At 39.7% G+C, this 11,439-nt stretch overlaps 2 protein-coding genes and 2 non-coding genes across 5 annotated transcripts; 2 read left to right on the top strand and 2 right to left on the bottom strand.

Annotated features, from left to right (window-relative positions):
* Positions 1 to 5,859: 5,859 nt before the first annotated feature.
* trnak-uuu lies at positions 5,860 to 5,932 on the bottom strand. The gene has a single exon. It is a non-coding gene; the product is annotated as a tRNA-Lys (tRNA).
* A 462-nt stretch (positions 5,933 to 6,394) lies between these two features.
* On the bottom strand, positions 6,395 to 6,467 carry trnak-uuu. The gene has a single exon. It is a non-coding gene; the product is annotated as a tRNA-Lys (tRNA).
* A 143-nt stretch (positions 6,468 to 6,610) lies between these two features.
* Positions 6,611 to 10,118, top strand: gatc (glutamyl-tRNA amidotransferase subunit C). Of its 2 annotated transcripts, XM_035993243.1 has the most exons (6): positions 6,611 to 6,785; positions 6,821 to 7,047; positions 7,171 to 7,221; positions 7,653 to 7,822; positions 7,986 to 8,089; positions 9,620 to 10,118. In XM_035993243.1, exons 2-6 carry the CDS (start codon positions 6,874 to 6,876, stop codon positions 9,679 to 9,681), a joined length of 561 nt encoding a protein of 186 aa, XP_035849136.1. In that variant the 5' UTR covers positions 6,611 to 6,785; positions 6,821 to 6,873; the 3' UTR covers positions 9,682 to 10,118. The 2 variants fall into 2 exon arrangements, with proteins under 2 accessions (XP_035849136.1, XP_031164628.1); XM_031308768.2 differs by having other exon boundaries at positions 6,714 to 7,047.
* Positions 10,119 to 10,478: 360 nt separating this feature from the next.
* On the top strand, positions 10,479 to 11,338 carry isg15 (ISG15 ubiquitin like modifier). Its single transcript, XM_031308770.1, has 2 exons — positions 10,479 to 10,616; positions 10,714 to 11,338. Exon 2 carries the CDS (start codon positions 10,726 to 10,728, stop codon positions 11,191 to 11,193), a length of 468 nt encoding a protein of 155 aa, XP_031164630.1. The 5' UTR covers positions 10,479 to 10,616; positions 10,714 to 10,725; the 3' UTR covers positions 11,194 to 11,338.
* Positions 11,339 to 11,439: the final 101 nt, after the last annotated feature.

The following is an 11,439-nucleotide window of genomic DNA, read 5'->3' as shown; positions in this document are numbered from 1 at the left end:
GTCCCTGAGCAAGACACTTAACCCCTAGTTGCTCCAGAGGAGTGTGACCTCTGACATATATAGCAATTGTAAGTCGCTTTGGATAAAAGCGTCAGCTAAATGACATGTAAATGTAACATTATAAACATTGAGAGACAGGGCGCATTTGATGACTGTGGTCAGTCCAATCTCATCATCCAATAGAGCTCAACAGTGTGGTTCCAGAAGTAAAAATGCCATTGATTTTCTCCATAAAGATTTAGATTATCAGCCTCAATGTCAAAAACGTTCTCTTAATACATGGGAAAAACACTTCCGGAACCAGAGCCGTTAAACAAGTGGGCGGTCACTGTTGAGCTCTATAGTGATGTTCGCTGTTCATTGTGAAATTGAAGGTAGGCCAATCGCGTCGCGTAGTGTTCAATGTGAATGTGTGTAGCCCGTAAGTTACGATTTCAAGTCACGACTCATGGCGCGTTCCAGGCGAAGTGACGAGCTGATAGATAAACGTGCCGTTGGCAGGGTTCAGGTTAGGCTCCCTAACGTTGACGTTAGCTAGCTAGCTGATACTAGCGATTTCTAGTCGGCAACATATTTTGGGCTTCATTTAATAAACATAACCTGTAGTAGTACACAATCATATGTGTATTGTTTTGATTACAATGTGCGGAATTACTTTACGTTGCCTATTTATGTCTATTTATTTCTATTTCTCACCGTTAATCAACGGCGTCTGTACTAGAGCTGAAGATCTTTGCCCGAACACGACGGGACCCGACGGGTTCGGTCTTCATTTCTATCATGTTACACGGGCTCGGGCCGGGCTCGGGCTTGCGCTCCGAGTTGCGCAGTAAACGAGCGGTCAGGTGAAGCGTTTCGATTAGCGTGAAAATGGATGCTGAGGAGGTGAAACAGAGGCTGGCTTCTGTAGGGCTTATTTTATTTCTTTGTTCCAACTTCCATGTGGCCTATAGCCTCCGTTAGTAATGAATAAATGATGTTAAAAAATGTATAAATTACTCATTCTTGACGGAAGACAAAAGAGCTGTGTGCGTGTCTCTTTTTTCTTTCTCTCTCTTTTCCGCCGAGTGGTGCGTGTGCCCGCTCGCGGCATGAAGAGCGTGTCCGCGCTATTTTCCGACATGCACTCTAATCACTGCTGATAGACTGCCTTTTGTACAGTCGGGCTGTAAACAGGTTCGGGCTTTTAAAAATCTGTCAGTCAAAATGTACTTGTCGGGCTCGGGCCTTGTCGGGCCGAACTTTTAAGGCCCGATTACAGCTCTAGTCTGTACAGCAACATTGTTTATGTGTGTGTGACGTCAAAACGATCTGGTACAAGTTCACGGGTAGTAAGTTACGGGTTTGACTGCCGTTCCAGGGCACTTTCACAGGTAAAAGGTTGTGAAAACACGGGTTACAGGTTGCCTGGAACGCAGCATAAGGTACAGCTTCATCTTGCCAGCGATGGCGGCAACGACTACTGAGAAGCACCAGGTAAGCTGCTGATAATAGTTATTTAGCCCGTTAATATTACTATCTACAGCTATTGATGTCAGGTTGATGATAGCTTATAGTTAACAGGGTGGGTTTTGCAGCTCAAAGGCAAAATTTACGCGGCAAAAGTAAGCTAACGTTAGCTTAGCCTGTCAGAGGGTGTGTGTGTTTGAGTGAGGTACTTCGCATGATGATATTTTTGAATGACAGAGTTTCAGAAACACTAAAAAGTTACATACAGTCACTTTAATGTAATATGAGTTATTGAGAATTGGCTACATTTTAAAGTTAAAGCTTCTTTTACTAACATTGTGTTGCATATATCATTTCTTCCTCATTCTCTTCATATTATTCTGGTGTTTTATAGAAAAAAATCTTATAGTCAATATTTGCTGGATTTTATGTGGTGTTAGAAAAGTTATGTTTGCTATTGTCTTTGCTTCATTTTAGTGTTAAACTATTTGCATGAAGTCTGTGTGCAACTATTTCTGTTTCTCATGAGATAATCATGAGAGCCACTGACCTTGTGAAAAGCACAGAATGCCGCGGAGGGTGGAGCACATGTGGAGGAGACGCCGGGCCTGACCAGAGATAAGAAGACAGTATCTCTTTGTAATATTACTCCCTTTTTCTCTATAAAAAGTTGCTGTTGCTGTTTATCACTTTCTGTACTTATGCTGTGAGTGCTGTAAACTGACTCTACTTGCTACAAGTAAATACACTTTCAAGAGGACTCCAGTGATTTTGTCCATTCTTTGATAAATACAGTAATTATCCTAACATGTGGCAAGATGCAGTCTGGAATATCTGGCTTCATTATTATTGCTGCATGACATTTCACAACATAATTACTGCATTGTCATATGTATTTTAAACACCAGAAGAAACAGAACTGATTACTTTTTATGTACACCCTGACACATGGTCCCCAGGACATTTACTTTGTAATGGAACTTTTGACGAATAGCTCTGAGCATCTGAAAAAGGAAAATTAGTTTTATGTAACAAATAAATAATACAATTAATATTCTTTTTATGTAACAAAGGGGTGTGAAAAAATAATTTAATATGTACTTGCTGCATTTATTTACTCTTTTTCTCTTTTAGTGCTTTGATCCAGAGAGAGCCTTCTACTTGAAAATGTGCCCTATTGTGACCAGCCCAGGAAAAAGTCATGACAGAACACCTGATTGCATCTTTTTTATCAAAAAAATCATCCAGTATCTCCTGTCTGCATTTTAAAGGATTTAACACAAAACAAAGTTTCAACTTGTTTAGGCTCTTCTGAACAAAGAACATTTTAAAGATCCTCACTGCATGGAGATATGCCTTGTTTTTGACTCACTGAAGATCTCTACTGTTCTGCTTTCAGAAATCTGGGCTGTAAACTGGATGCTCTAATTTTATGTACAGTATTTTGTCAAATGTAATTTACATGTTCTCTGCCTACTTTTCAGTAGCTTATAATTCAACTGAACTTTTTTGTTACTGTGTTGCCACTGAAAATGTGTCATTGTGTTCTCATTAAAGAGTAGTATTCCCAGACTCAGGTTTTATTTATTGTTCAAATCACTAAAAATGATAGATGGATCTAACATGACGGTGGTCACCGCTCAGGGCAAAGACCACGACAACTCCCCAGAAAATACATGGCTGCGATAGCTATCAGGGTCTACCATAATCAATGATCACATTTGTATTTGTTCGGAGCTGAAATGCATCAATGATAATGTTGTGACAAAGAAGCAAAGGGTGAAATTTGTATTTATTTTTCTATAGTTCCACCGCAAACTATAGAAAATGGGCTTTTATTTTTGAAGGCGAAGAAAACAAGGGGCGTGGTGTGAGCAAGGGGGTAAGTTTCGCTTCAGAGCTCGAACCTCCTATGGCGCCATTTTGATGCTACCAAACGATCACCTGACGTTAGCATTCCATTGACTGCCATTCATTTTGACGTCACTTTGACAGCGAATAACTTTACATCTAAAGCGTTTAAAGACTTTTTTTGTCCACTGTTTATTTCTAAAGAAACACGACAATGTCTAAAAGGCTCCATTACCTTGTATCTCACGTTATGGCTCCGTAGCAGACGTTTTTATAAAAATAGGCTAACAATTGTGTCATAACCATGCGACTTACTGTCGCATAGTAGAGGAATTACCGTATAGTACAGGAGAAGCTCGCAGGCAGTTTCGACTTAGATTAGCTGTTTAAGTTTAATTACTAATGTTAACTAGCATTTTAGTTAGCAATAATTAGCCTGTGCCTATGTTATCTCCTTACATATACCTACGCTCTCCGTCTCTGCAAGATTGGGAATGATTGAGATTTCTCTTACACAGCTACCAGAAGACTTCCAACTTTCAGACAGGTTGCTCACGTCACATTTACGTCGTCTCTCTCAGTTGGAGGCTGCGGAGTAACGCTCAGCGCTCACCGGAAAAGTGCTTCTTATATCCTTCACTGGCAAGGGGGTAAGCTTCTCCTTGGAACGCGTAGCTCCTATGGCGCCATTTTGATGCTAACAAGCCATCACCTCCTGTTAGCATTCCATTGGCTGCCATTCATTTTGGCGCCACTTTGACAGTGAATAACTTTACATCTGAAGCGTTTAAAGACTATTTGTCCATTGTTTATTTCTAAAGAAACACGACAATGTATAGCATTTTAGTTAGCAATAATTAGCCTGTGCCTATGTTATCTCCTTACATATACCTACGCTCTCCGTCTCTGCAAGATTGAGAATGATTTGAGATTTCTCTTGGCACAGCTACCAGAAGACTTACAACTTTCAGACAGGTTGTCACGTAAAATTTACGTCTTCGAGCTCAGTTGGAGGCTGCGCAGTAACACCCATCACCAGAAAAGTGCTTCTAATATCCTTCACTGGTCTCCGTCCAGAGCAACGGTATCTGTTGGTCCATTTTATATATATCAATGTTCACTGGTCTCCGTCCAGAGCAACGGGATCTGTTGGTCCATTATATACTGTCTATGGGTGTGAACGGCCACGAAAACGGGCTTTTATTTTGAAGGCGAAGAAAACAAGGGGCGTGGCGCTGGATCCTCGGACTTGGACCATGACTTGGACCCATAGACATATGGACCCATCTCCATCCACTGATAATGTTCACTGTGAGATTGAAGGTTGGCCAATCGCGTCGCGTAGGGTTCAATGTGAACTTCCAATCACGTATTGTCATTACTGTTAACGTTATGATCTAACGTTACATGTAGGCTAATAGCATTAATAATACTATGGAAACGGTTATGACAATCAGGCGGCACATTCTGTCCAGAGCCATCTCTATCACTCTGATTCTGTCTAATGCAGCAGTAAGGCAGCAGACCACATTGCAGCTGGTGGATGTGAGCATCACCACTCTAGTGCAGTGGCACAACAGGAGGGTGAAGAGGGAGGACCACACAGTGAAGGTGCAGGGGCTGGACTTGCCCAGCCGCTTGTCCGTGGCAGCTTCAATGTTCTAGTTATTTGGTGGCTGTAGTTTGTGGTGCTGTTAAATTGTTATATGTTCTGTTTTTTTTTTCTAAAAATGTTTCTTATATTTTATCCTAAACTGATTGTAAATAAAAGTTTGTATTTTTTTCCATCACAGTTTCCTACAGCCTAAGTTGACTTTTTATATTTTAGATCAGACAATAGAATTAAAAGTCTAATATCAATATTGTAAGTCCATTACAACTGAAACACATTGCATCTCAAGTAAGTATGTTTTATTAAAAAACATTTTGGACTTGCCTATATTAGGTTGGTGTCTTCAGCCGCTTCAGATTGTATTATATACAGTGCATTTATAAGTAATAAGTATGATGTATGCAAATTAACACCATCATCCTTTATTTTCTTTTTTTTTAATTAAAAATTTTATTTTGGTATATTTGTAAACCTGAAACAGCCTCAGACACCACCCTGGCAGCAAAAACACATTTATTCTTCAAAGGAACACTTGGCAAAAACGTCTCAGATTAAAATGTGTAAAAAAAATATATTATAAATAAATATAGCCTATATAAATATAATATATATAAAATAAACTTGGGTGATACAAATAATCTACGTATATATAGTCTAAATATGAAATCTAGACTAGTTACCTTACTTATAAGTCAATATCTTGAATGGGCAACACAAACACTTTTATTCTGCATAGTCTAAAACTCAACTTTGCCAGAGTCGCGATTCAAATCGACAATCGTGTGGACGTTTCTTCCTGCTCCTAAAATGCACAAAAATATATATTTTTTTAATTTAAAAAAATATATTAGAGTGTTAAATTAAAATTCCACAAGACTGAAACAGAAGTACCACAGAATTTTGTTTTCACTTCTTTGCCACAGGTATGACTGAATTAAAACATCAACCGCCCGAACAGGGACTTGAACCCTGGACCCTCAGATTAAAAGTCTGATGCTCTACCGACTGAGCTATCCGGGCCCTTGTTAGAAAGAGTGGATCGAATGGTCTGTAGTTCAATCCCCGGGTGGAAAATGTGAAATGTCATATTTTGATGATATGTCAAACATCACTTTATGATACAAATAGGAAAGTAGCCTATTGTGGATGACATACAGTCAAATCGTAATAGTTTGTGTTGTTTAATGCTTACATAATAAATATAAGTAAATATAATTGTTACTAATAGGAAGCATTTGCAACATTCACTAAAACTTTTACATGTGAGCATTTTTGAATGTATCAAAAAGTTATTATAAAAGACCAAAATCATGAATACACTTAGTGTAAACAAATGAGCACGTTTAGACAAAACATATATACAACATATATACCGGTATACAGTATTATACTTTCAGCAAAGTCTCAATGCAAAATTCCAATTCCTTCTTTCATAGTTCCTTGGTTTTATTGGCTGTAAACTCCAATGAGTAAAAACGCTAACGCCCGAACAGGGACTTGAACCCTGGACCCTCAGATTAAAAGTCTGATGCTCTACCGACTGAGCTATCCGGGCGCTCTTAACAGATTCTGTACCGTATCAATCATAAAACTGAATATAACTTTCCTATAGGAAATGTTATCAGTGTAATTCAAAGATGTTATTAACGGGATTTTGCTAAGGAGGGTTAAATGATGAAGAGAACAGTATTATTCCACATTTAAGGCACCACCATTGTATTTTAACTAAAACGAACCAGTCTGTTGTCTGCATGGGCTGTAAGCGAAGAAGGAAGGAAGTGGAAGTAAGCCTCTCGCTTCAAGTTCCCTTCGTCCCCCTGGGCTAACTACGGCAAGTCGTTCGTTCATGCTATGCATGCTAGTTAGCACTGACCTTGCTGGTGATTGGTGAATTGTTAAATACTAAGAAAATGTGACACCATTTTTATACATTACGGGCAGAGATACCTAAGTGTCTTAAAATGTCAGTGTTTAGTCTCGCTGCTAAACGCACATGCCGTGGTGTGTCGTGCCTGAAAATCACTCGATACTCTGTAACAAACGTGGAGAACTTCCACAGAAGAAGAAACCGCTGCCTGCAGAGCCACATCACAAATGTAACGCGTCTGTTTAGCTCTCATCCACATAACTCCAAGGTAAATTGAAGGTCAATGATAAGACTGTTATTTGAATTGCAGACGGTCTATTCAGTAGCCAATGCAGGACATTAGGTACACATTAACTTGTCAGTCTTGTTACCTGGGTGTCTCCTCTAATAGGTACCAGAGGTTGCAACATGGGAACTAGTACCAGAGGACCAACTTCCCCCGGTAAATATCCTCATGACTAGTTGAATGTGAACATAATACAACTTGTAATGTGTTTAATAGCCTAATGCTGGAAATTCATGTTCGATTTTAGATATTTAGTTGAAAGCCTTGTCTTAAACAATAGGTGCCTGTACATTAAAACAGGGTTTGCTTGCTGTAATCATTCCCACCTATTGAAAAGATCACTTCCTAATGCTTTTTCATGTAATTTATGAGGGACAAAATCCACAGTCCTCGTTGTTTACAGAAATGTATTCGGATGTTTATCTGTGTATCTAACATGAGGCTTCAACAGTCTGACAGTACTTTTAGTACCAAATTCCGTCTACAGACTGTGTAGGCTGTATAGTTAAAGACATTCTTAAGTGCTGTAGGAAACAAAAACTGTTCTGTCACATACATTTCTAAGCAACAGACCATTGATTTTACAGCCTGCCCATATTCCTACTGACCTGGTGGACAAACTGGAGCGACTGGCCTTGGTTGATTTCCGCACCAAACAGGGACTGGCCTGTTTGGAGAAAGCTATACGATTTGCAGATCAGCTTCATGTTGTTGACACGTCAGGGGTTGAACCAATGGATTCAGTTCTGGAGGACAGGTATGGTACAGACTGTTGTGTAAAACCGCGTATTTGCATGTGGGCCTTTTCATCACAGTTATAACCACATAGCGTAACAAATGAGCAACAACTGTAGCTCAATTTTTAATTCTTGTGAAACCTATTGTATGAATGTGGTTATGTTTTATCTATGCACATCCAGGGCATTAAACCTGAGAGACGATGCAGTGATGGAAGGGGACTGTGCTGAAGAACTGCTTCAGCTCTCCAAAAACACAGCTGAAGAATATTTTGTGGCACCACCAGGTTAGAAAAAACCTGAATACATTTAATTTTGAAATAATTGTGTTCAGTTAAAGTTTATTGTCATATGCATATTAGTACAGAGTACCACAGCAATGAAATACAATGTGCCTTGGCACTCTCTCAGCACCAGTCAATAAGTAACAATTATAAATAACATTTAAAAACATCCAAGCACAGTAAACATAGTAACTAAGCTCAGACCTCAGCCCTCCTTCCTGTTGTTCTATCATCCAATAGCCTTATTACCTGGGGGTAAAAAGAGATTGTGTGCAGGATGACTAAATCCTGCATAATGCCTAGTGCCTTCTTTAAGGCCGTTTTATGGTTGTGCGTAGAATCGACGGCGTACCCCCACAGACCCCTCTGCGTCTACGCCGGACTCTACGCCGTAGCCTGACGTGCACCTCTCGAAAAATGTAACTATACGTCGCAGCGACGCACGTCGCTCGGCCGTTGCTTGGTAGAGTTGCATTTCCCCTGACTCATTTCCTGGTTCTCCTCCATAAAACAACATTAAATTAAGGAGAGGGTTAACTTTTCCTGCTACAGATTTCCCACCTTGGTCAGAAAACACAGGGGAGACACTTTGTTTCTCTCACTAGGACTCTAGAGTCGGTACTCACCCCGAAGCTAATCGCTGTCACTCCCTCACTTCTCCCTCGCTCTATCACACACTCCCCACACACACACACACACACACACACACACACACACACACATGCCGGCTCGATGCACACACCAGCGCACAAGTATAAACATCAGGCCACTTATGTAGGCTAGAGATTGGCATGGGGTACTTTCCATAAAATCATCTCTCAATGCAAATCAAACCAGCTATTAGGCTAACCGACATAAAACCATGCCAATCTCTAGGTATGGTGAAGGGTATGTGATGATGTGGGGCTATTTTAATTCCAAAGGCCAAGGGAACTTTATCAGGATGCATAGTATCCTGGATCCATGAAAGAACTGATCTTTAAAAAAAACAACCTGCCTGCCTCTATGGGAATTTAACATAGGGGTGTACTTACTTATGCCCCCTGTATTTTAAGGAAGAACATGTATTTATTTACAATACATTATTCATTCACAAACAAAGTTTATGTCCTTAAAGGTTGGATTTTTCCTTATTTTTTTAATTAAGGCATTAAGATCAATTTCCAAAAGATGATTTTTTTTATTACTCTTTTTAGTCAACTTTAGCATGGGTTCATAAACTTATGAGTGCCACTGTGTATTCATCCTACTGTCTATACTCCTGCACTTTATATTTTGGCAACTGCTCCTCATGTTCATACTGCTCATACTGTATATATCTTAGTGTAATTATTTCACACAGTTCATACTGTTAATACTATATATATCATAGCGTTTTCATATCTTCCCATTACTATGTAGTCTATACTCCACATAACTCGGCAATGAAAAAGTTGAATCCAATCTAAATTCAAAGATGATGGTGTATATGTTTCATCCTGTTTTGTTTGTAACTGTGTGGATCCTTAACTAATATTTATTTTCTTACCACAGGAAACATTCCGTTACCAAAGAGGGAGGAGAGGGCCGCCTTGCTGAAACATTCAGAGTTATGATATTTATTACTAATTTTTCATTTGGGAAGTTGTTGTGTAAAGTAAAAACCTGCTGGTCATGCATTTAGATTTTGTTGTTTTTCAGTTTCCTTTGACACCTGCAGTATAGTTAAATCTTGTTTTAGTTTCAGTATCATTTTATTAAAATTGTGAGTGAGCAGTGTGTTGGCAACCTGTGTTATCAGGGCAGTGCAATGGCTGTCCATTGTTTTGATCTGTGATTTATATTATTATATGGAGCCCCCCTCAGCTGAGAGCCATGTGTAAATCTATAAACTATGCACATAGATTGTGAATCTGAGGGAACAGTTCACAAAACTGAGGGCACAGATTTGCAAACTGTGCGCACAGGTTTAGGCATAGCTCTTTCTTCCCCTTTATGTATCCTGTTTTCATTCTAGTGTTGTTAAACTTTGATAATAAAAATTGTAATCTTTTATTTCTGTTTTGTTTTCAAAGAAAAACTTTTGCTATAAGTTGCCTAAAAATAACCATAACGTGTTTGTCAGGCACATTTCATCTGATGAAATGATTTTCCCTTTCCTTGTTAAACTACACAGTGCTGATTTGACCATTTAATCAGGCCATCGAAAAGTCCCCTCTTTTGTTTCCTTCATTCATACTGAACCAGCAGCTGTTGCTCCACTAAATACTACAGTAGGCTACATGGGCCTTAAGGCTGTTATTAATGATCAAATCATTGTTGCGCCCAAAACAGTGGTGTCATGTTGGCAGAATAGAAACCGAAAGTTATTGAGGCAGAGAAGGAAAACGAATGTTAAGTCGTAAAGGGAGGTGTGGATCAGCTGAGGCAGACTGTATATAAACAGTGGTAAGCTGAAACCTCTCACAGCTGCTCCTGATCATCGTTTGTTTTCCTGTCACCGTCTGAAGACCTCAAGTTCTCCGGAGGAATTTGCTGAAGTGCTCACAATGTAAGTCTCTTTATCAACGCTGTAATGAAATGCACCGTGATACTTCATTAAAAAGAGTTTATGTGGACTTATTTTAATGTGTTGAATGATCTTTCAGCCCACTTCGATCATGGACATAACCATCAGCATGCTGGACGGGACTTCCCACACCTTGAGGGTGCAGCCTGAGGACACAGTGGGGTCTCTGAAAATACTCATCCAGAAGAAATTAGGATTTCTCTCTGCAACGCAGAAGCTGGTGTTTGTGAACGGCATGAACACTGATCTCAACGACGACTCGAGGCCACTGAGCTCCTACGGCTTACGATCTGGCGCCAGGGTGTCTCTGCTGGTGACCCAGCCGGCGACCATCCAGGTGTTCCTCAGAAACGAGAAGGGGAAGGTGAGCACATATGACATCAAACCCGACGAGACTGTGAGCCACTTCAGGAGCAAGGTCCAGAGCAGAGAGGGGATTCCGGTGAGCCAGCAGAGGCTCATTCACCAAGGCAGAGAGATGAACGAGGGCAGACTTACCGACTACAATGTTGAAGCGCTGAGCACCATCGACCTGAATCTCCGTTTAAGAGGAGGCTGAGGACACTTTTATACAGTTCATATTCTGGACATTCCTTTATTTAATCTAAATCAAGATCATATAGCCTCAAATGCCATATTTCGTATTTATTTGTATTTTCATTTGGAAAAAAGCAATGCATTCCAAGTGTAATTCTGCCATATCTCAATGATCATAAATATAACCTACACACACAACACAGTGTATTATAATTGTATTTTGACATATTTTAATATATTAACTGGACACTGTTAAAAATAAAAAATA

This window comes from Sander lucioperca, chromosome 2 (genome assembly GCF_008315115.2).
Source record: "Sander lucioperca isolate FBNREF2018 chromosome 2, SLUC_FBN_1.2, whole genome shotgun sequence".
Taxonomy (NCBI): domain Eukaryota; kingdom Metazoa; phylum Chordata; class Actinopteri; order Perciformes; family Percidae; genus Sander; species Sander lucioperca.
The sequence above is the reverse complement of the archived record's forward strand: the minus strand, read 5'-3'. Positions and strand labels throughout refer to the sequence as shown.